This window comes from Vipera ursinii (assembly GCF_947247035.1).
Source record: "Vipera ursinii genome assembly, chromosome: 2".
In the NCBI taxonomy this organism is placed as follows: Eukaryota; Metazoa; Chordata; class Lepidosauria; order Squamata; family Viperidae; genus Vipera; species Vipera ursinii.
This window is the reverse complement of record NC_139513.1, coordinates 253,825,017-253,849,050: the sequence shown is the minus strand read 5'-3', so window position 1 is coordinate 253,849,050 and position 24,034 is coordinate 253,825,017. Positions and strand designations below refer to the sequence as shown.

At 48.7% G+C, this 24,034-nt stretch overlaps 1 protein-coding gene across 1 annotated transcript; it reads left to right on the top strand.

Moving 5' to 3' along the window:
• Positions 1-12,891: 12,891 nt before the first annotated feature.
• NR2F1 (nuclear receptor subfamily 2 group F member 1) lies at positions 12,892-23,780 on the top strand. The gene is made up of 3 exons (XM_083355119.1): positions 12,892-13,527; positions 16,266-16,793; positions 22,489-23,780. The coding sequence occupies exons 1-3, from the start codon at positions 13,092-13,094 to the stop codon at positions 22,767-22,769; spliced, it is 1,245 nt and encodes a 414-aa protein (XP_083211245.1). The 5' UTR covers positions 12,892-13,091; the 3' UTR covers positions 22,770-23,780.
• Positions 23,781-24,034: the final 254 nt, after the last annotated feature.

Sequence of the window (24,034 nt, the reverse complement as noted above, 5' to 3'; positions counted from 1 at the left end):
AGAGAAAGTATGGGAGAGATGCACAGATTTTTATTTTTATTTTTATTATTTTTTAAAAAGTGGGGATTATCAGTATGCTTGAAAAGAGAGCGTCCACTCTTTTCACTTTCTGAGTAAACCAATGGCTTATTTAAAAATGATTAAATAACACTGCTGGCAAACTAAGAAAATAAAAGAAACCTCGACCATAGTCTTCTTATCGTCTCTTCCACTCAGAACCTCGCCTGTATCCAACATCCTTATTCCAACAGACTCTCTGAGCAGACCAAATCTGCCAAACAGTGTTGCAATGCTTGAGATACCACATACTTTTTCCGGCTTCCTGGACACCTTCCTCACCCATTTCAATTTCCAAGACATGTATTTTTTTTTTTGTCCACATTCTCACCCTTAAAAAAAAAACACCCTACAGTGATTCCAAAATGGGGCATTGTTGCCCCTCTTTTTAGCTTGCCCCCCAAAAATACACACAAAGCTGTTTCAAATAAAATCATTTTAGTTTGTGATATTGTGATAAACAAAGCTAAACTAGGTGAAAAGAGATTTAATTTCCCAGAATAATTCATTTCTAAGTGAAAATTTTAGGATGGGGAAAAAGACAATGGGGCGCAATAGGAAGAGGGACTTCTGGTCTCCACCTCTCATTTCAGGAAGCCTAGATGCCTGCAGCTGAAATTGTCCTCTCTACTACAGCACAACTGTCCCCCACCCCCCACCCCTCCTCCAATGAAGCTGAAACTGGAAGATCAGTTTGCTTTGTCACTTCAAGAGAATTAAAAGGATTTAAAGTCAGCACTTAGGGTGACACTGCTTGGATGGTCTGTTTCCTTTGATTCCCAATGTGGGGACAGTCTGTTTGAACCGATTCCACGTGTGGTCCTGAAAAAGAGGATGGCTACCATCTCACCAAGAGCCTTCATCCCTCCGGAGGAAAGGAGTTTTACTGTTCACCAGCCCCCTGGACTTTTCCCCGAGTGCCAATAGATTTATGGTCTCCCTCTCCACACTGTCTTTTTCCCTCTCTCTCACTCCCAAACGCCCATCCATAGTAATTAGCACATATGTTCTAAATAGATGATAGTTTTGTGAGCAATAAAGCAATTACCCATCGGTGAAGCTGACAGTTCCTTCAACTAAACTCCAACCAGCAGCTAATTGGAAAAGTCATTTCAGCTCCATTGTCTGCAATTAGTCTTGCTAAACTACTACACCCAAACTAGCCAGTTTGAGGTTTATTTATTCATTTCCACTTTCATCAAATCAGGTTTAAACTTTTGCAAGAACCGGATTTTAATTTGTCTCTTTCTTTGCTGCCTCCCCCCTCTGTAGCAATTCCCATTCACTCCACAGCTCAAGAGACAGAGTTTTATTTCCCTCAGAGAACTGAAAGGCTTGGAACTTCCCAAACATTCATCACATTTGCTACCGCTTTTGTTAAAAGCTACATTTCCTCAGCCATCCAAGAAACCTGGTCAGTTTAGCCACATAGTCAAGATTTAACCACTCCCTCAGACTTTCAGTTTTTTTAGAAACCCCCCACCCCACCCCCGTCAAAGCTCTTGTTCAATGTTTAACTTCAAATTGGGGGATTACTGAGAAGATCCTCAGCCTAGCCCAAAGCACTTCATCAAAATAAACCAGGTATTCTAGTTAATACTAGCAGGTCATTTTCTTGGTGACAAACGAGGTGATTAAGGGAGCTGAGGGGGGGAACTCAACCAGAAATTTCGGACCAGTTAGCACAGGTATAGTTGTTTTAGTAGTGGGGGGGGGTCATAAAGAAAGAGAATAAGCAGCAGATGCATCTGGCCCACTTTTCCTGAACATGCAAAATATGAAGAGGGTCTTCTTGATGGAAACATGTTTCTGTGTGTGTGTGTGTGTGTAAGAGAGAGAGAGAGAGAGAGAGAGCACCAAGGCCTGCTTTGGAGCACTAAGTGGAGCACTGGCTTTAATGCCACTTTTGTCTACCATGGGCCAGAGCCAAGCTGGGGTTGAGCGGTAGGGCAGCCACCAAGCTCTTGGAAGTGCAGAGGTGTTGTAGCAGGAATGCACCAAATTGATGAGTGGACTCAACCCGACTGCTGTCCCCTGAACTGGGGAGGTCGGGGAAAAACGGAACAGTGGGTTGGGATGGAAATGGGTGGCCTTCATCAACAAATTATTTAATTATTTAATTTTTTAAATCTCTTTTTTAACTTTTGTATTTACACTTTTGATATTTATTGCCCTGTACACCGCCCTGAGTCCTTCAGGAGAAGGGCGGTATAAAAATTTAATAAATAAATAAATAAATAAATAAAGTCTTCTGCAAGCAGGAGTATTTGAAAATGTGTCCAGTCTGATGTCTAAGAAAAGAGGGGGAACTGCACTACACCTTGCAGCCAAAGCTTGTAACTTATGGCTCCTACACTAATAAGGGCAAAGAGGCCACCTTCCGAAGCAGAGAAATCCGTGCTAAGATTCAGCCTATCCGTCTCAAAGGCCTAGCAATTAAAGACACACCGATATGACACAGGTACAGGGGCCAGGCAGCAAGCAAGCCAGGACAAAATCTCGCTCTGGCAAAGGAAGTCCTGGAGAACTGAAGTTAGCCCGAGCACTTTGAGGAAGGGAGCAGAGGTCAGCCAGGTGGCAGCCATAGGCCCTTGCAGCCACCAACAACTCCTCCCATTGAGTGGCCAGACCTGATGACCTCAGTCCAGCCCCTCCCTCTCCAAATGGCTGAATGGGGGAGCCTGGCAAGGAGCCTCCCAGCAGGAATTCTCCTGTGATTATTTCCAAAGAGGGTGCAAGGGTCCTTATTTACTGTAACTAAGATCCAATCTCTGAATGCCAGTATTGTGAGAATACAGTGCAGGACCAGGAATCTGGGGAAGGCTGGAGGACCTGCTGCTGGACCCCTGTCCTTTCTCTTGCCTCCTCAGAGGACTTGGGGAAACCCAGTTTCTCCCTGCCTGCCTGGCCTGGCCTGGCCTAGCCTGGCCGGGTCCCTTTCCTTCTGTGAAGAGCAATTAGGAGATGCCTATTCAGAGCTGCTGATCCAAGGAGAAAAGAGGAATAGATAAAAGGCGGCTTCAAGTGACCTCTTCGTCCTTTTCACACCAACCTGAGACCCCAGAATAGCTGTGGATCGGCTGGGACAAAGGAGTCCCCTCCCTCTTTTTGCCCTTTCAGTTCTAGGAGCCTCTTTGCAAGAGGCTGACAATGAAGCCGAGAGCCCTCTGTTCCTCACCCCAATTCGCCAGGCCCTTTTGCAATACTTTCTGTGACACACACAAACACACACACCACTACTCCCCTTAGCTTGCTTCAGTGTGGTGTGATTCTTAATTGTCTGTTTGGGTGGCTGATTTCACTAACTTCTGGGAGTGCTCCCTTCCACCACCACCCTCACCCGCCCCAGCCTTTCCCTCTCAGTAGCCTGCCTGTAATAAACATATCTTGGCCCTGACAGTCTAAGGAAAAAAGCGGGATTTATTAGGTCCAGCAAACATAGGATGAGCTGGGGGGGTGAGTCTAATCATCCAGCAGGGCTTCCTGGATGCTTTCCTTTCCCTCAACCTTGCACCCCTTGCTCATTTCAGCAAAGAAATAAAGCGTTTCTCACTTCACATCAATGGGGGAGGGTTTTTTTCCTTTCGCCTTTCCCTGCTCTTAAATTTTACTTTGACTTTGAAGGCCACAAAAGGGAAGCTTCCCTTAATCGGGCTCCTCCTGAGCGACTAACAGATAAAGTACATAAGTGGCCAGCCAGTCACTTAGTCCTCTCGGTAAAGAGTTTGAATCAATGTGTGTCGTGTTGGGACACAGCAGAGCTGGCTCCCAGCTTTTCCCAAGGCCTCTCTTTCCAGTCACCATCCAGAGCACTGGAGCTGCCTTCGATGGGGCCCAAGGTGGAGAGTCCCTGGTGCCTCCAAAGGACAGACCCGCCTGCCTTTGCCTTCAGATCTTCTGAACAGAAGTTCTTTCCCACCCTGCTTTCCAAATCAGCCATCTCCCACCCACCCACCCCCATTCCTTTTGCTCCTTACACTCAAAGCTCACCGCAGCTTTGTATCAACGCTGTAGTAAATATCAGGCTGCCAAATTTTTATAAGGTGAGGAGTCAGGGGGTGGGGTGGGGTGGGGTGGGGTGGGGACTGGACTTGGTTTAATATGGAGGAGGAAGCGAAGTTGTGTGTCATTTCATTCACCTAAAAGTGCTCTTAACTTTTTCTGGTGGCTGAGAAGGCAATTCCTCTCCTTAGGGCTTAGCCGAAGCTGCCCAATCTAAAGTTGAGGGGGCTGCTATCCTACACAGACTTTCTTGGGACCATTCTTCCTTGAAGGGAGGGGGGAATGGGGGAGGAGGGTGGACTTGCATGGATGCAGGCTCTCCCTCCTGGGAAGAAGCCCCAAGGAATTCCCAGGGATTGTGCTAGACAAGGTCTTGGTGTCCCTTTGGGGTCAGTGTGGCAGCCACACCTTGTTTTTGCCCATCAGCTGCTTCTCTCTGAGTCAGCGCCTGGCTTCCTATTGCCCCAAGGCAAACCCACCACCCCACCCCACCCCCGGGAATGGGGTAGGTTGGTGGGCCAGGTGGCCACAAGGTTTGGGAAAGGATCCTGCGCCTTGCTGGAGGGCCACCAGCAGTTCATGTTTCTTTTCCAGCAGCCTTAAACACTACCCATGTTAGTTTTCAACTGGTGAAGGTGGTCTCCAGGAAAGCAAAATAATGAAACCCTGACAGTATCCCTGACTGACAGGCTTCTCCCCAGCTCAGGCATGGCTTTGTGGGGAAAGGCACTTTCTCTAAAACTTGCTAGGAGCCCTATCTTTTTCCCCTCCACCATGTTTACATAATCTTATTGATTTTGGCAGGCTTCCTTACTTCCAAATAAGTAGCTTGAAAGTAATTGCTAATGGCTTTTGTAGCGTCTGGTACCCAAGAACTAAATAAAGATACGTCTGACTCGGATATCGGATGGGATCAAGGATGCCTTATTTACACCGACCATGCATACAAACAGATCTCACCCACGTAAATATACCCATAGTCCTTCTGAAAGCAGGTTAATTTTTATTCATTCCAGGAGGAGGAGGAGGAGGGGATTGTATTAATGACTTTACTTTCCTCTTTAAAAAAAAATAAATCGAAATCCAGCCGTTAACGGAGAGCCAATCGGTCATCCGACACCCGACCTCAAGTGAAAACAGGACGATCAGATCAGTTGCACTTTGTAAAGAAGTTCGCCCTAGAAGGGAGGATACCCCTCTTTTTTTAAAAAAAAAAAATCTAGGTGGCTCCCCCCCCCTCGGCTACTTATAAACAGGAGCCAGAACCCCGCTGGAGACTTTCCGAGGGAACGCTCAAATGAGAACAGTTCTCAGACGGCAGGGCGCGCACAGACCTCAGCTATCTGCGCTGTGTAAAATTAGAATTATACAGACCGCGAGCAATGGGAGAGAAACAGGCAAGCGGGCGTCGTCTTCCCGTTTCACTGGAAAACGGGTAGCAGCGGAGAGGCGGTGGGGGGGGTGGGAAGGAATTACCCGCCACCGCGGCCTACTTTCGCTGGTAGAAGGCACAGCCTTGCTAGGTAGGCTCCGCTGCCTAACGCGGGCTTCGGAGAGGCGCTGAGGGATGTGGGAGAGGAACATCTGGACCGTGGCCATGGCCGGGGCGCTCTTGTATTTTGGCCGGACCTAAAAAGAAATGGGGACGAGGAAGCTGAATCGTTTGCGCGACCTTTCATCTTTTTGCCCATAGAGTGGAAGAGTTGGACCAAGGCCTGGAAAGCAGAAGAACGCCTCTCGGTCTGCTGCTTTCTGACGACCCCGGGCAGCCGAAAGCTAGGAAGCCCCGGCCTTGGGAGGAGACGGCCGTCGAAGGCTTTTGAGAGTTGATTTGCGGGGCTCTCAAACGGCCCAGCAGGCTGTTAAGTCTGCGAAAGCAAGAGGACAGAATTCCAAGCACGCCTTCCGTATGGCTCGTCTTTCTGGGTTGGTTTTAAGTTGATCTACGGAGGGAGAAGGGGGAATGGCATATGTGTGTGCTTTAAAAAAAAAAGCAGCTCCCAAATGTCATGTCCTAACGAAAGGCATCTGGATCTCGTACCAGAATAGGGAGTGATCTGCTCGGCGGCGTTGCTGGAAAAAAATGAAACGTGGTTGGTTTTTTTCCCCCCCTCCACTTAGGAAAGCGAAGATCCCGATAGCTTTCCTTATAAGGATGATTTAACAGATAAGCGAATCTAAGCACAAGCCGAGCAGCCCTATCTATGATAAAGGACGAGAATCATGCAGATGAATTTTCAGGGGAAATTGGGCCTTTAAAAGAAAACTAGTTTCGGGAAGAACAACATATCTCTATATCTCTATCTCTCTCTATCTCTCTCTGTCTATCTATATATTCCCCAGTTGAGCTTTTTTTTTAATCGGTAGAGGAAGAAGTCGCCTTTTTCTTCTTCTTTTAGTTTTTTAATTACCTCTCTGTGTTTTTAGAAATGACTGGAAAACTTACACCTAAAGTATAGCAGCCCTTCCCTGCAGGGTGTAAATCTCTCCTCTGCAGATACCAGCCCTGAAGCGAACCCATCAACTTTGATGTCCTACATGCAGGGCTTCCCAGAAGTAGGCTCCTTGGCGTTCAATTGGCCCTACTCCCAGGAAGGGGTCTTTGGGACTGCAGCTTCCCTTGATTTAAGTGCTTCCATAGAAAAGGATTTGGGGGACAAATGTGAATCTCTAATTTCACATAAAAATACCCCATCAAAATATGCAAACGGCTTATCTGAAGGATCAAGAAAGCAACCCAGGTTTTTCTTTAGTTAGCCTTCAGCTCCTTATTCCCCCAGACATTACAATTTCATGGGACACCATTCATATGGTTTATGGCATCGGCAACCCTGCTCGTATGTCCAGAGAATATCATGAATGTCCTTTGATTTCCATCTCTCTCCTCCCCGTTAAAAAGAAAGAAAGAAAGAAAGAAAGAAAGAAAGAAAGAAAGAAAGAAAGAAAGAAAGAAAGAAAGAAAGAAAGTCCACACCTGAAAATGTCATCTGGCACTCTGGATGCCCAAAGCACAACCTCCTTCTGTTTAAGCCATTTGCCCTTTACTGGCCAAACTGGGATTCTAAATATCAATAAACACCAGGGAAATCAAAGCAAATTCAGTGTAAATAGCCTGGGACTTAAAAGTTAGAGCTTTCCTCTGTTTTTTAGATCACATCTTAAGAGTATTTTTGCCTAAAGCTAGACGACTTTGATATACTATATTATTATTACAGTTGTTCTGTAAAAGAAAAAGGGGACAAGGATTTATAAAGTATTTCTACATCTGAGCTATCTAAATTAATGCCTGTGGATAGTTTAACCGATATTCCTATGGACCAAATCTCAGAATGTAAGGCTTCTTGAAGAACCTGGTGAAGTGGCCACTAATCACCCCATATTTTCTTTAAATAAAAACCCAGATATTGCACGGAGGCCCTTCTGACAAGGACAAACTCTACACATTGCTTTACACCCAGAAATAATTGGGAGATTATTTGTCCTTCTTTTCAAGGCAACCTATATAGTCCCTTCCTGGTAATAAAGGCTGTATGCTGGGGGCGGGGGGGGGGGAGGAAAGAAGGCCTTCCTCGCTGCCCTGCCTCTCTTTTTTTCATTCTGTGGGTCTCCCTGTTGTCCCACTAAGCTGTTGACAGTCTCTTTCCCTCGGATAAACAATTTGCAATCGATCTTTTCATTAGGTGATCACGTAACAAGCGAAGCAGGTAAAGATCAGAGCGCAAGCAAGCTCAGCTCAGACACCGCAGGGCCCCGTGGCATTCTCTTTCTCTCTCTCTCTCTCTCTCTCTCTCTCTCTCTCTCTTTCTCTCTCTCGGGCAGATGCAAAGCTCAGGCGAGAAGACGGGCTGTGTCAGCCTCTCCCCCCCACTAAGGAGACCTTCGCCTCCGTTAAAAGGGCCCAAGAGGTTCCCTCGGAAGGTGAGCGAGCGTCTGCTCCTAACCGAGACTGTCTCTTACGAAACCCGCGCATATGTCTGCCGAAACCAACACGGATAGCTCCTACTTGGAGAGGCTCGGTGGATTCTGGAGAAAGTTCAGTTAATTTCGTGGAACCCTATCAGTACTTTTGGCCTTTTCTTTTTAAGATTGGGATAACAAGGAAGCTTGTTGATTGCACGCAGCTTCTATCCCCTAAGTTTTCCCATTTTCCTATCTCAAGGCTATAAACAGCTGCCCCCGTCCTATGCTCCCCCACCTACACACACACACACAGAGAGAGAGAGAGAGAGAGAGACTCTAACACTCTCTCTCTCTCTCTCTCTCTCTCTCTCTCTCTCTCACACACACACACACACACACACACACCCTTCCAACCTGTTTGTGGTTGGAAAATCCCAGCCAGGCCGGATCTGCTTCTGTTCTGCGTCCGGCCAAAGTGATGGGGGAAAGAACAGGGGATCGGGCACGGAAACTGTGTGATGGAGGGCGGAGAAGTGTGGGAGGGAGAGAGAGAAAGATTTAAAAAAAAAAAAAAAAAAAAAGCTCCCGTGTCCAAGTTGCGGCTCCGGTTGAACTCTGCCAAAGGAGCAAGCCGGGGCGGGGAGAGAGCGGGAGAGTTTCCCAGCTCAAAGCAGATCTGGATGCTGCTTCCCAGGGTCTAACTTGGTCAGAAATATAGAAGACAGAAAGCAAAAAGCTACTTGCCTTGGGCGGCCCAGGGCTGCTGCTTGCCAGCTGAGGGGATCCGGACTCCGAAGAAACCTTGTCAAGGAGCTGGTGCCTCTTGCAGGCTTCCTACGTTGCTGCTTCTTTCTCCCCGCTCTCGCCCCTTCTCCCTCCCTCTTCGCTTTTCTCTTGCTCTGCCTCTTTTTTTCCCCCCTCCGTCTCTCCGCAGTCCGGGGAGTAAAATCTTAGATGGTACACATACAGAGCTTGGGGGGGGGGAGGCGAGTGTGGGAGTGTGTGCGTGTATGCGTGTGAGAGATTTAATCTTATTCGTTTCACCTTTTCAGTGACCACCAGAATGCGGGACCGAGAGTTTATCGGAAAAGAGGGGAGAGAGAGGCGAAAAAGCCCACAGTTGCATTTTCAATAACGCCCTTTTTTTTTTTATCAATGCACCCTTACAATAAGGACGGCTTGGCAGGGAAAACTGATGGCAGAGCGGGGGAGGGAGAGGAAGGCGGGTGGGGAGGGTGAAGCCACCCTTCGCTATTCCACCGTCAAATTGCAAAACTGCCCGTTCGGCTCCAGAAAAGCGCCTCAGCAGCTGAGCTTCTGAACTTTGGAAACTTGAAAAGGGACACCGGTTCTCCCAGCCGTACCGTTTTTGCTTCTCTGCAAAAAAAACAGACGAACGTCTCAGGAATCGCTTCCTTCTGGCATTAGAAGTTTTATAGAAGTTGGGAAGACGGGGGGAAATATGGAAAAGGGGTCGACCGGAGCACCGAGATTGTAACGTCTTGGAAGTTAATAAAAATAATTTTTCCCCCACTAATCTATATGAAACTAATATTTACCCTCTCACGCTTTCTTTCCCTGTGGAATTTGAAGGGAACAAATAAGGTACTTTACAACACACACCCCCCCTCTGCTCCTGTATAAGCTGCTAGGGCTTTTTCCTAACACAAGGGGGGGGGAGGCAATATAAACTGCAGATCCACATCTCTCTCTCTTCCTGTCCGCTAGATGGCAGCACGATTCAGCGATTCTATTAGCACTGGGGAAGGAGAATCTGTCCTCCACCCGCCTCGACACACACGCGCGCACGCGCACACACACACACACACACACAGAGAGAGAGAGAGAGAGAGAGAGAGAGAGAGAGAGAGAGAGAGAGAGAGAGAGAGAGAGAGAGAGAGAGAGAGAGAGAGAGAGAAACCTCACTGTTTCCAGAGTGCACTCCTCTAAAACATTTTTCCTCTCTCTTACTTGAACTTTCCTTTGCAACATTGGTCCTCAGGTAGAAAAAATATTTATGGAGGGGAAAAATGGGTGCAAGGAGAATTTAACTTAAAATGCCAACCTAATATACATTAAGCAGTAAAAAAAAATTTAAAAAAAACCGGGAGAGATGAGATCTCCAAATGAAATGAGATGCTGCTTTCTGATCATGGAAATTCATCTTGGCATGAGCAACAGCAAAGAAACAGAACAAAACAAAACGGAGGGGGGGGAAATAGTTAAAACGAGGCAAAGAAGGCAGAGTGGTGGAAGAGAAAAAGAGGACAAACGTGTCAGATAGTAACATATGGAACCATACATGTATTTTTAAATACTTACTTCCCTTACGGATTCTCCTTAGCCATCTACTTCCAGCCATTAAACAATGGAATCCAATCCAAGCCCTGCAATTCCTAAACAGAGTGTTTAGGGAGGAAAGGAAGGGAAACCAAAGAGACACGGAGAAAACCGATTAAAAAAAAACTTTTTAGATTGAACCAAAATAATTTCCTTTTAATTCCTCTTTTCTGCCTACCCCACTGCATCTCTTTCCCTCCCCCCCCTTCTTCCTTTCTTTTCTCGTGCGTGTGCGTCTGTGTGTGACCATAGACGACCCATACTAATCAGGTCTCAAAGTAAATAGCCGAGCAGGGCGATCTCAGTGTAAATTGTGCTTGTCAGAAGAATCCCCCTCCTTCTTCCTCCCTCCCTCCCTCCCCCTCGCCCCTCCCTATCTTAGGCAGTAGGTAGCAAAGAATAAAGGCGGGGGGGGAAGCGAGAAAGCGAGAGGGAAAGAGACAAGAGAGAGAGAGGAGACGCAGCCAATGGAGTGAAAGAGGCTTGGCTAACCTTAGCCTCCCATTTTCTCTCCCCCCCAATTCAGGGCTCTGACCAGTCAGTCGCCTTTGATTATCAGTTGCCAGCAGCCCCTCTCTTGGCTCCTTGACATGAGCTCCATATAAGGCAGCGATCTCCATAGAAACGTGTCAGTTTCAATAGTCGTGTCAAAGTTCACTATATACAGACATTCGCGCAGATCTCCCTTTCGGAAACATTGCTCTGCTAGTCTTCCCGTTGAAACGCATTCATTTTTTGGTTCTCTCTCTCTCTCTCTCTCTCTCTCTGCCTCTCTCTCTCTCTCCACCTCTCTCTCTCTCTCTCTCTCTCTCGTTTCTTGCATATTCTATTAGTTGATGTTCCCCCCCCCCCCTTATCTGATTCTTCCTTCTCTCTTTTTCCACCCTTCTTTTCTTTGAGCCTTTGGCTTCCTTCTCCACGAGAGTAGAGAGAGAGAGGAAACTTAAAAGGAAAGGAGAGAGAGAGAGAGAGAGAGAAAGGAAAGACAAGACTACAAAGAACAGAAAAGAAAAGAGCAAAGGGGACGCCTTTTAACATCTTCATATCGTTCGGTTTTAAACTTTTTTTTTTTTTACTATTTGGGGGAGGGCTTTAGTCTTGGCTGCTGTGAAGGTTTTTGTGCCCGGGTGCTTTTTTTCCCCCTCCGATTATTTTCCCGAAGAAAAAGAAAAGAAGAGAAGGAAGGAAAGAAGGAAGGAAGGAAGGAAGGCATAGAGGAAAGGAACGAAGGAAAAGAGAGAGGGGAGAAAAGAGGAGCGGTTTTCCTTCGGCGATCTCCAGCGGTTATTTGCACCAGCCACGGCAGAAGAAAGAAGGCGAGAAGCGCGAGCGAGGAAAGCGCCAGGAGAAGAGGCTTTATTTATTCGACCTACTTTGGATTGCTCGCTCGCTCGCTCGCTCTCCTTTGGCTTTTTCCCTCCCCTCCGCGCGCGTGTAATATTCGCTTCCCTCTCCATGTTCGCTTTTGGCGTTGGCACTTGGCTGGGGATCCTCCGTCTGCCGGGAGAAAGCGAAGCTGCCGCCTTCGCCTGGGTAGATTTTCTCCGAAATTAAAGCCGGGAAGAGAGAGAGAAGGAGAGACCCGGTGGAAGAAAGAGCGGCGGCGAGAGGAGAGAGAGAGAGAAAGAGAAAGAGAGAGAGAGAGAAAGAGAGAGAGACGGAGCCCCAAAGTGTCTCCTCAACTCGGCGCTCGCCTCCGCGCCTCGCTTCTGGCCGGCGTCCCCGGAGCTTCCCAACCCGCCTCTCCTGAATGGCTGACTCCGCGGCGCTGCCTTGGACCTGGCCCCCGGACACCCGCGCGCCCTGAGCGGCAGCTGCGCCTCGGCCGCTTCCTCGCCGGCCTCCCTCCATTCCCAGACTCGGCGGCGGGGACGAGCGCGATCCAGCGGCGACACCCCCGGTCGGGCCCCGGTGGCGGAGGAGGCAGTGGCGGCGGCGGAGGCGGCCGCAGCACCGGCAGCCTTCCTAGCAGCGGCGGCGGCGACAGAGACAGAGGAGGCGGCGGCGGCGGAGGAGGAGGAGGAGGCGGCGGCTGCTGCGGCTGCAGAGGCAGCTTCCTGGCGGTCTTCTTCCTCTCGGCTTCCTGCCTCTCCGCCCGCGGTGCGAGCTCGGACGTTACGGGGCTGGCCGGCCCGGACTGGGTCGAGCGAGTCGATCACCTCCTCTTCCTCCTTTCCCTCCTCCTCCTCCTCCTCCTCCTCCTCCCGCTCCCGCTCCCTCTCCCTCTCCTCTCCAGGGTGACCCTCCTGAATGTCTTTCCCGACAGCCCGCTTCACCCCGCTTGGTTTTGCAACTTGAAAAAGGACGCCTTGCTTGGGGGAGGGAAGGAGGCAAAGGCTCCGGCCGGGCGGCGCAGAAACGCTTCCTGAGCCTTGCCGGAGACCACCGAGAAAGGCTTGAAAGCTCGCCGGAATCCCATCGCCCTCTCCCGGGGAATCACCCCGAATCCGAGGCGGGGAGAGGGAAAACGCGGGAGCGGGGAAGGCGAGGCGGAGGGGAGGAAGGCAGGAAGGAGGGCAGGCGGGGGGCAGGGCAGGGGAGAGAAGCGGAAAGCAACCAGCCGAGAGAGCAGGAGGCGGCGGCGGCGGCCGTAGGAGCGGCGGCGGCGGCAGCAGCCAAGCGGGAGGAGTCCTGATCCCTCGCTTCTGCTTTCCCACCCCCCCAGCCCGGGAAGCCTCCTTCTCCCCCACCCCATCCCTCCCCCCCCAGCCCGGACCCCCTCCTCTCCCGGCCTTTTCCCCGGCGGACCCCCACCCCCACCCCTTTTTTTTTTTCCTCCGCGGGCCCGAGATATGGCAATGGTAGTTAGCAGCTGGCGAGATGCGCAAGAGGACGTGGCCGGGGGCGGCCCCACCGGAGCAGCTCAGCCGGGCCGGGATCCGCAGCAAGGGGCCTCGGCGGCCCCCCACACGCCGCAAACGCCGAGCCAGCCAGGCGCCCCGTCCACGCCGGGCGACAAGGGCCAGCAGCAGCAAGGCTCCGGCCAGAGTCAGCAGCAGCAGCAGCAGCAGCACATCGAGTGCGTGGTCTGCGGCGACAAATCCAGCGGGAAGCACTACGGGCAGTTCACCTGCGAGGGCTGCAAAAGTTTCTTCAAGCGGAGCGTCCGCAGGAACTTAACGTACACTTGCCGGGCCAACCGGAACTGTCCCATCGACCAGCACCACCGCAACCAGTGCCAATACTGCCGCCTGAAGAAGTGCCTCAAAGTGGGCATGAGGAGGGAAGGTGAATATGATTTCCTCCCTATTCTACTCCCCCATGGGGTGTGCGTTGACAGCGGGTCCTGGAGAGGGTGGGGGAGATGTGCTGGTCCCCCCCCCCGTCCTCTTCACCCTCCCCCCCCCATATCGCAGTTTCCCCACTCCAGCCGCAGATTATTATTACGGTTGTTGTTATTATTATTATTATTATTAATGTCAGCAGCCAAGACAACCGAGCGTCTGAGTCAACGAGTCCTATCGCTCTCCGTGTCTCTCTCTCTCTCTCTTCCCCACTCCTGCCTTTTTTTTAAAAAAAAAAAAAAGTAATTTGGAACTGAGGAAGGAGGAAAGGGACAAATGAGTAGCCCTTTCTTTCCATGCTGGCTTGCTTCCCCAGCCTCTTTTTTTCACTCTTTTTTTAACCCCTATTAAAATGGGAAGGGTGGGGGGTGGGGGGGATCCTAACTTCAGAGGAGTCAAAAACTTCCTCACCTCCCCAAAGAAATGTATGGCAAGGCTGGCTATGCGTGCGTCTGTCTCTCTGTGTGAATTGTGCTGCTTGCGTTGCTTCTCTCTGCTGCCTTCCTCACCTGCTAGCTACTCCTCGTTTTCCCACATCTGGCCTTTGCCCAGATTCCTTTTTTCCTCTCACGCTTTGGAAGGAAAGTTTGTGAATGTGCTCTGCTTTTTTTTTTTTTTTTACTTTTACCATTTCCCCACCCCCATTCCTCAGTGTGCTCTTCATTTCATTTCCCTATGAAATCTCATTGTCTCTTAAATACAGTACTACTTACCGGTTGCAAACCGCCCCCCCAAGTCAATGATTGCTGTTGCTGCTGCTGTTGTTATTGTCGTTGTTGTTACCATAAGGCATAGCTTATTTCTGGATTGTGCTGGTCAATGTTTGAAAACAAACACTAATACTTCCAATGTTGTAATAGCAAGATTCTTTTCCCGCCCCAAAGAGAGAAGCTCTTTATTCATAATATATTTCCATCTTACTTTTTATTTTTTCCTTTACCCAGATTGACTGCAGTATATGCTCTTTCCCATGCTCTGATTAAAAATGTCCTAAGTGTCAAATAGATTTAAAAAAATTCATTTTCTGCAATGAAAATTTGAAAAATGTTAAATGTTGTGCCATAGAGAAAAAGATTTTTTTTAAAAAAAAAAACTGTCTACTGATGACTTCATTTGTAGCTTCAGCCAGCTTTTGTCAGGAAAGACATCTTGAAGAAACAAAACTAGAAATTAATCAATACAGAAATATATGAAGGAGATAAATCCCTCACTATCTTTGAACTGTGTTTGAAATGCACAGCTGCAGCTTTGGAAATCTAAACTATAGTAACTATAGTAAATCGAGGTGAGGTTCTGACACTAGACAGAAATATCTTGATTGAAAATGATTAAAATATGTAATGGTATGAAACAGAAAATATTTATTTGGAGAGGTTAAAATGTTCACCACAGGCCCTCCCTTCACCTTGTCACCTTTATTTATAAGCCTCAGGTTAGAATCTTTTGGCCTCAGATGAGTAAATCACACACTTACGCCCATACACACATACACAAAGTTTGTTCAGCTTTAAATAAATCCAAACATGCTTACATTTGGGATAGTGAATGAATCCATGGCATTCGAGCAGTGTGTGCAGGCATGTGGTGTGTGTACGTACGTATGTATGTATGTATGTATGTATGTATGTATAGTGCATGCATATTTGTCTTCACTGGTCAAAGCAGTAGCAAGTTGGTGCTTTCTGGAACCACACAGTTAAAGACTTGGTGCTATCCTTCTTTACTTGCTGCTCATGTTCGGCTTCTGTAAGTTCACATTTTATTTTAATTCATCTCTTTTACCATAACAGCACACACACACACACACACCCCATCCTTTTAAATACAGAATGATCCATTTAAATTGGGTAGGAGCTTGCCCTGTGAGTCTGTGTGTGTGTGTCTGTCTCTGTGTGTGTGTGTTTAGTTGGACTGGGACTTGATTGTTTAGGCAAGAGTAGCTTACAAGGCTAAGGAGAGCTCTCCCTGACCCCCACACTGCCCCCCCTTCCCAGTTTGGTAGCCTTATTGTGCGATTCCAGACTGGCAAATAAAGGGGAGGCTTGGCTGGATAGTATTTTGCAATTGCAACAACTTTGAGCACTGACTGGGCTCCAGAGGACTCAGAATGTCTCACTGGTTCTCTGGAAAGACAAAGCGGGAGCATTTTGCAGGTGGGACCTGATTTTTTTTATTTTTTAAGCATTGGCAGAAGCAGTTTTGAAAAGCTTGTGCTTTTATCTGTATCACCTTCTTCTTCTTCTTCTTCTTCTTATCATCCTCATCCTCACCATCACCACCACCACTACCTTCTTGCAGGGAGAAAGGCAACCTCCCTCGCAGGGAGCATCTGGGCGTCCCCATTTGCACAACAATGCAAGGTTGCAGGAGGGGAGGGAGGCTTACATTGTGTCTGTGTCTGCCGTATTACCCATACACATACCTTCAGATTTGTGTGTGTGTGTGTGTGTGTGTGTTTCTGTTTGCGTGTGTCAGAGGGAGCGCGCTTGTGTGTGTGTGTGTGTGCGCGCGCGCGCGCGCGCTTTGCTTGGGCTGCTGCTGCTGCGGCTGCTGCTGCGGCTGCTGCTGCTGCTGCTTCGCCTGGCGCGGGGCGACGGCTGTCTGGGGAGGGCTGGGGTTTTTGCCCAGGCTGCCGGATGCACATTTCCTCTCCTTTTCTCTCTCTCTCCCTCTTTTCGTCAGCGGTTCAGCGAGGAAGGATGCCTCCGAGCCAGCCGAACCCGGGCCAGTACGCGCTGACCAACGGCGACCCGCTGAACGGCCACTGCTACCTGTCGGGCTACATCTCGCTGCTGCTGCGAGCCGAGCCTTACCCGACGTCGCGCTACGGCAGCCAGTGCATGCAGCCCAACAACATCATGGGCATCGAGAACATCTGCGAGCTGGCGGCGCGGCTGCTCTTCAGCGCCGTCGAGTGGGCCCGCAACATCCCTTTCTTCCCGGACCTGCAGATCACCGACCAGGTGGCCCTGCTGCGCCTCACCTGGAGCGAGCTCTTCGTGCTCAACGCCGCCCAGTGCTCCATGCCGCTGCACGTGGCCCCGCTCCTGGCCGCCGCCGGCCTCCACGCCTCGCCCATGTCCGCCGACCGCGTGGTGGCCTTCATGGACCACATCCGCATCTTCCAGGAGCAGGTGGAGAAGCTCAAGGCCCTGCACGTCGACTCCGCCGAATACAGCTGCCTCAAAGCCATCGTCCTCTTCACCTCAGGTCAGTGGGCCGGGCCGGGCTGGGCTAGAAGGCTGGAGGAGGAGGAGGAGGAGGAGGAGCTGGAGGCGAAGCAGCCTCGCAGGCCCTTTCCCCGGAGACCTTGGGCCAAAGGAAGAGGTAGCTCCCGGGTCCGGGAGAGGCAAAGCTCTCTCAGGGCCTGGCTTGCAGGCCTTGCGAGTTGGTGGACCTGGGCCAGGACAGCTTCCAACTTGTAGGCCTGCAGTGAAATTGGCCAAGCGGAGGCTTAAGGGATGCGCTGTTGGCTGCCTTGGCCGGAGTTTGGCTTCCGAGCAGGGGGAGTAAATTAAAATGTGTGAGCAAGAGAGTGAGCAAGAGAAAGAAGGGAGGAGGAGGAAGTTTAAAACCTTGGCTAAGGTTTTTCACCAGAGCTTGTTGAACAGGAAGGCAGAGATACAAATAAATCCTCCACATTCCTGCTTTATTGCTGTGTGATTCTCCCTCCCCCTTTACTGGAAAGTATTCATAATTCCAATTGCTGAGATCAGAGGAGTAGGTAAAAATTGACCTGAAGGCCAAAAGAACCTCCCCACTCCTTTCCTGCTTAAAAAGGAGAGACACACACACACACACAGAGAGAGAGAGAGAGAGAGAGAGAGAGAGAGAGAGAGAGAGAGAGAGAGAGAGAGAGAGAGGCTTGCCCCAAGATTTTCAGAGATATTTTCTTGGTCTTTTCTCAAAGTTCCAGCCCCATTTATTATTCTCTTTCTCCCATCTCCAAACATTTCTGTAGTTCTGTAGTTTTTCTTCTCCAAGCTCTGGTTTGGAGATAAAAATACATTAAAACACATAAGGCAACTCTATACAAATACTAACAGATTGGTTGCAACACCCCCCCACCCCCACACAATTAAATTAGAAACAGGGATGGATATAAAGTGCTGGTCCATAATTTTGTTTATGATAGATGGCTCAAATTAACTTTGCAAAAGAGGATATTAACCTCACCTTTGAAGTGCTCTGGTTGAAGTCTATAAAAATTCAGGCATCTTTTTTATTATGGAAAACCTGGCTGAGCCACCACTATAAACAAAATCAAAGATTTATGAATAAATCTACAAGATGGCCTTTGAGTCTTACTGGAAAAGTATGGCTGTCTGTGACTTAAATTTGCACTCTGCACAGGACAATCACATGCACATCTGCTCAAAAATAAATGCCACTGAATGCAACAGAATTTACTCCCAAGTAGGACTGCCTGGGATTGAAAGGTTATGGAAATGGTTGTGCTGTTTAAAAAAAAATCTTTTTCGTGTGCTTGAGTACTATTAAATTTCCCCTTAAACCTGAAGTCAAGCAATAGACAAAGATTTCATTGGCCCCGGCTTGCTGAATTTCTGATTTAGAGAAAGAATCTATTAATATTTCTAGCCTCACGTGCCTGAGAAATAGTATTTACATTGTAGTCAAACGACTCTTAAATTTGTGCAAAACCTTAATGTAGCAAACATAGTATTAATATCGATTTGAACACTGGATAATTTATTTAGATGGGGACTCATTGGTATGCGCAATGCTCAGAGAGGTGGACTGTGACTGCCCCCCCTTGTTCCTCTGGCTGCAAATGCAAGGCTGGGAGTGAGGACTCCTTTCTTTGCAGAGGATCAAGTGCAGATCTTAAAACAAATGGGGAGATTTACGAAGCAGCCTTAGAGCTGCATTTATCTTTGGCCTGTTTTTCTGGCGGAAACATGTTTTTCACAACTGACTAAAAGGGACCCTGCTGGCATTTTTCAGGGGGATTTCAACTGCAGCCTTAAATACTTTTTCCTAGCCATTTCTTCCTTTGGAGACTGGGGGAACTGGACAAAGGGCAGAAATATTCAGATGAGTTTTAAAACGGAACCTTTTTCAGCCAGAATGTAAAGAAAGGTGGTTGCTTAAAGGGACTTCACTGAAATGACCCCCCAGAATAAAAAGCCTGACACCCCCCTCTTCATTTTCTCAAATCCTCAAGGCCCAACCTTACCAGGCTGATTTAATAAAGCAGATATTATTGCTATATTTGGGGGGAGTTCACAGCAATGTTAATTGTTCATAATTATTCATTCAATAACAATTGGTAGACTGGAATAGCATTTTCCAGCATAACCCCTTTGATGGTTCTTTCCCACCCACCCCCACATTCCCCCACTTCAACTACCTCCTCCTTTTCAGTTTTCATATACACTCATTTCCACTTGGGCTAATCTTGTTTTGATTGCTGGCCAGAAGGTAATTGATGGCAAATCTTTCATCAAGCCATCCAACTTTTTAAGCAAACTTTGATGGATGGAGAAAACATTTTTAGCCACCTGGTCCCAGAGGCTTAACTCAGCAATCTGATCCTAAATGTAAAATAAGTCTTGCTTCAAAATCATTGGTGTTTTTAGATGAGAGATCAGTGTTTAAGCCTGCTTGGAGATTAGTGTGTTTCTTATATATATTTTTATTTATTTGATCAGCATCATTTGGACTTCAGAATATTTTTGTTCACCCACAAGAAGTTTGGAGACTATCCTCATGTTAAGCAGCACCTTAAAAGTAATCCCAACATGTTTACTTTTCACACCAATATGCTATTTTTTAATTAACACATGGGAATGCACATTCCTCTCTACAACTTAGAATCATAGGAGTAATATTACCCACAGAAATATCAGAGCAGGTCAGTTGTATAAATCTATCTCCCATACAGTAACAATGTTGATTACTCATTCTCTCATTTGCAAACAGTATATATTTTTGTTTTGTTTTGTTTAGCACTTAACACTCCCAGGTGCATTAGGTAAAATATTCTCCACCTAATAACAAAAGCTGAATGACATGTGCTAGTCATGTGTAGTAGAGGTATAGTAATTTTTATTTATTTATATAGTTTCTCTGCCATTGATTGGAAAGGAAAATACCAACAAATAATGACTGCAGGGAAAATTATAAGCTCTTCAAAAAGTGAGAGAAACACAGTTTTTATGTCCACCACCTTCTGCCTTCATAGTCCCTCTCCTCTCATTTCTCATTTCTTTTCTGAAAAGAAGTAAGCTAAAAAAAGACGAACATGCATCACTTTCCTTCTTTGGTCTATTTCATCTCAACTCAATCAGCTAATCGATCAGATAGCACAGATTGTTTAATTAATTTTCAGATTGTCTGGTTGGAAAGCATCTCCTCGATCCAGACATGTTTGCTGGGGAGGAGAGAATTATCTTGAGCGCGAGGAGTGCCAAGTAAATTCAAAGTCCACCCCTCTTGCGCTAGGTAGGAGTAAAGCTTGAAGAAGAAAAAATAACAGAAGAAGATATGTTTTATTAAGCATCTGTTGGATATATTAAGGAGAGGGGGGGGGAGAGGCTTTGCCGATGCTCTTTTCTCACAATCCCAGTGGTGGCCTCAAGCTGGAGAAAGCAGAAGCAGAAATAAATATTTCACCAATCCAGAGAATAGGGCAGGGAGACTCCAAAGAGAGGCAACCAGACTCTTTTATCCTGCCTTATTTAGAACTTGCCTGAAACTAAAGACCATGGTGGAAAAGGGCAACGTGGCAAACGGGGGGGGGGGGGGGAGAGAGCGGGAGTAGAAGCAAAAGGGTGTAGAGGAGAAAGATCTCTTCGTCACAGCTAAAGAAGATAGTGACTCTTCACTATAATGGACCACAAATAAGGGCAGGTCTCTGTTGCATGACGTCTGTGCATTGCAATCTCCCTCCCTCCTCTCTCTCTCTCTCTCTCACACACACACACACTCTCTCTCTCACACACACACACACACACATTCTCGCTCTCTTTTTTTTCCTCCCCACGCCTCCTCCCCCGATTTTAGATGTTGCAAATGATCACTGCATTTAAGGCAAAAGCATGGATTAGCACAACAGTCGGGCGTGCGTAATTGTACATCTAAGCGGTCCTTAGTCTGTAGCTGGGGTCATGAAGGTCTGTTCCTCAGAAGCGTTTGAATTATAGCTTGGTTTATTTCTATTTTCGCTTGAGGCCAGAAGCGTGGGCACGAAGGTGCCTGGCAATCTTTTGAGAGCCCCGGCCGGAAAACGGGAGATCCCTTGTCACAAAACTAATAGGCTGATACCAGCTAAAACAACAGCTCAAAAGGGATTGTGCAAATAATTTTTTCATTGCCTTTTTCTAGGTGTTACGTTTTCAAGGTCTGCGTAGGCGACCCTCCCCCAGATTAATACATCCATACGTACATATACACCCACTCTCACACACCATTCTCCCCCCACACACACACACACGCACGCACATCCATCTCAAAAGCTGCTTTGATCTCCGCTAAACCGCCGCGCTAGTTGACGGCTGCCTTGTGATCACGATGTTTTGAAATATTTATTATTGATAGAAGAAAACAAGTTGCGAATCTGAACAAGGCAGGCGACAGCGGCTCCCCGCTTCCCCGCCCGAAGCACCCGCCGCTTATGCGCAGGTGGCTTCCCCCCACCCCCGCTTCTTTTTCTTGGACTTTTATTTTTTTCTTCTCCCCATACCACCTCCCCGAAAGCTGCTTAATAATAATAATAATAATAATAATAATAATAATAATAATAATAATAATAATAATAATAATAATAATAATGATGATGATGATGATGATGGAGGCGGCCGGAAAACTATTAGGAAGAATGGGTTGATACCCCGGCCCTGTTTGTTTTTTTTAACCCTAGGAGAAAGGAGGGAAGCAGGCAGATGCGGAATGTATACATAGGAAGGGAGGGTCTCTTATGCCATTTTCTGGTTCCGGGAAATGCGTGTCCTCCCCTTCCGAAAGAGAACTGGAGCTAGGCACTTTCCCGACTCTCTGGAGGAGGCCTTCTTCCTCGGGTATAGCTGCAGCCTCCCAGCTCAGGCCAGGCAGGCGGCGCAGCTTTGTGAGCGCGAGCGGGAGCAGCTGCAGACGCCTTCTTAGCGCGGGGGGTGGGGGGGCAGAGAGGCGGGGAGCTGAGCCATTTTCCCGGCAATGATTATCCGGCTTTCTAGAGATGCCACCAAATTTCAATTACTCCGATCGTCCAGATCCGGAGACAAAGCGAGCGCGCTGCTCTAGCTCGCCTTCTCTTTCAACCCGCCCCCCCACTACACACACACACACATCATCACCACCTTCCCCTCCCGGAAATGGAGGCGGCGGCCTTTCGTGCGAGCGGCTCCAATCTTAGCCTGCTTCGGCTCTCTCGCCTGCACGCGCAGCCCTGGCCCCATCGAGTCCCCCCCCCCCCCGGGAGCCTTTCCCTAGAGTGGAGGGGGCGCCGGAGGAGGGGGGGGAAGGCGTCCTTCGGAGACTCTCCGCGAAGTATCCTTCTGGAGCCTCTCTCGCTCGCCCTCCGCGGGGAGGGCAAGTACGCGTGTCCACCGGCTAACAATAGGATGCAACTCAGGGAAGGAAGCGAGGCCTGGGCGCTTCCTGGCGTCTGCAGCCGCGGTGCTGCCGGGCCGAGAAAGGTAGCTCCGGTGCCCCCTGCCCACGGCCCTTTTTTTTTTTTTTTTGAGAGAGAGAGATGCCAGTCAGATGCAGAAGGAAGCCCGCGCAAGGCCGCGGGGAGGGGCTGCCTGGGGTCTCCGGTCGGGAGGGAGGGGGGCTACCTGCCGGCTGGCCGCGGTGGCCCGCCCCTCGCTAACCCTCTTGCCCTGCTCTCTCTCTCTCTCTCTCTCTCCCTCTCGCTCGCGCTGCTTCTCTGCTGGCCGGACAGATGCCTGTGGCCTGTCGGACGCGGCGCACATCGAGAGCCTGCAGGAGAAGTCGCAGTGCGCCCTGGAGGAATACGTGCGCAGCCAGTACCCCAACCAGCCCAGCCGCTTCGGCAAGCTGCTCCTCCGGCTGCCTTCCCTGCGCACCGTCTCCTCGTCGGTCATCGAGCAGCTCTTCTTCGTCCGCTTGGTAGGTAAAACCCCCATCGAGACGCTCATCCGAGACATGCTGCTCTCCGGCAGCAGCTTCAACTGGCCTTACATGTCCATCCAGTGTTCCTAAAGCAGCCCCTGGCCTCCCCCCGCTTAGCGCACCCGCCACAGGCCTTGCGGCTGAGCGGCTAGAGGGGGGGTCCCGAGGAGAGAGAGAGAGAGAGAGAGCAAAGAAAGGGACCCACAAACGCCCCACTTCCCCAAGGCCGGGGCGCCTGGAAACCTCGTCTTGAAGGAAAGACTGGCGGAGGAGGCTGGCAACTCCGGCCCCCCCGGCGGCGGTGGCCAAAAGGGGCAGCTCGCCTGTCTGGAACCAAGGGAGACACGACACCGACACCCGAGGTGGGAGACTTTAAAACGAATAAACAAAAATAGCAAAGACCCAAGGGATTGTCTCATTATACTGCCCGCCCGCCCCGCCCCACCCCCCTCCGGGAAAGAAGGAGGAAGAGGATTTAGATGGATTTTCCTGGCTTGATCACGGACCTGAAGTGGTGATCAACTGTACAGCAAACACAGTTTTAAGAAACGAAACTGAAGCCGAACTGACTGAGGGGGAGGGGGAACGGGAGGGGGATCCACAGGTAAACACTGACCACGAACATTGTTCTTCATTTTGTAAAATATTAGTCTTTATTTTCACTTTTTTTGTAAAATTTAAAACATCGTTATGCGCATAAAGGAGGAAAAAAAACCAACACAAGAAACAAAAAATTAGGGAGGGGGAAATAACGTTTTCCAAATAATTATTAAAAAAAAAGCAAGGAATTGTTCTGTGTGTATGTATCTATATCTGTTTTGTATTTTTTTCTGGTTCCAAACCAGGCTTCCTGTGATTCTATACTAATAATTTTTGATATAACCCTTTGCTTCTTATAATGAGTGCGATATATGTTGTCGAAGCTGTTCTTCAAGAATTAAAAATTGAAGTGAGAATTTAAACAAAAATAAAAGAATTTAGCAAAAAAAGAACAAAAGGCCAGAACGCCCTGAAGAGCCGGAAGTCCCACTGCCCTCCCCTCATCTGTGCTCCTTGGAGTTCCCCTCCCCACTTGGGTTGTCTGTGGAGTTGGGGGCGTCCTTTCCCTCCCCGCATCAGCCCTTGGTTTGCAGCTTCCAGCAGAGTTTCAAGGGGCGGGAATGGAGGTAACAGGTTGAACCTGGTTTCTGGTAAGGCGCCTCTGTCTCTAGGCATTCCCAAGCTAATTGGTTTGAGGTTGCAGGGTTTCTGACTAAAGCTGACGAAACAAGAGTTGGAGAATCCCTTTAATAGCTTTAATCCGGAATACCAATGGAATGCTCTATGTGACGGGCTGGGGGTGAGGGTGGAGACTG

Coding starts and splice junctions, on each gene's coding strand:
- NR2F1 (XM_083355119.1), top strand. CDS start 13,092: ATGGCAATGGTAGTTAGCAGCTGGCGAGATGCGCAAGAGGACGTGGCC. Junction 13,528..16,265: donor AGTGGGCATGAGGAGGGAAG/GTGAATATGATT, acceptor TCTTTTCGTCAG/CGGTTCAGCGAGGAAGGATG. Junction 16,794..22,488: donor CATCGTCCTCTTCACCTCAG/GTCAGTGGGCCG, acceptor CTGGCCGGACAG/ATGCCTGTGGCCTGTCGGAC.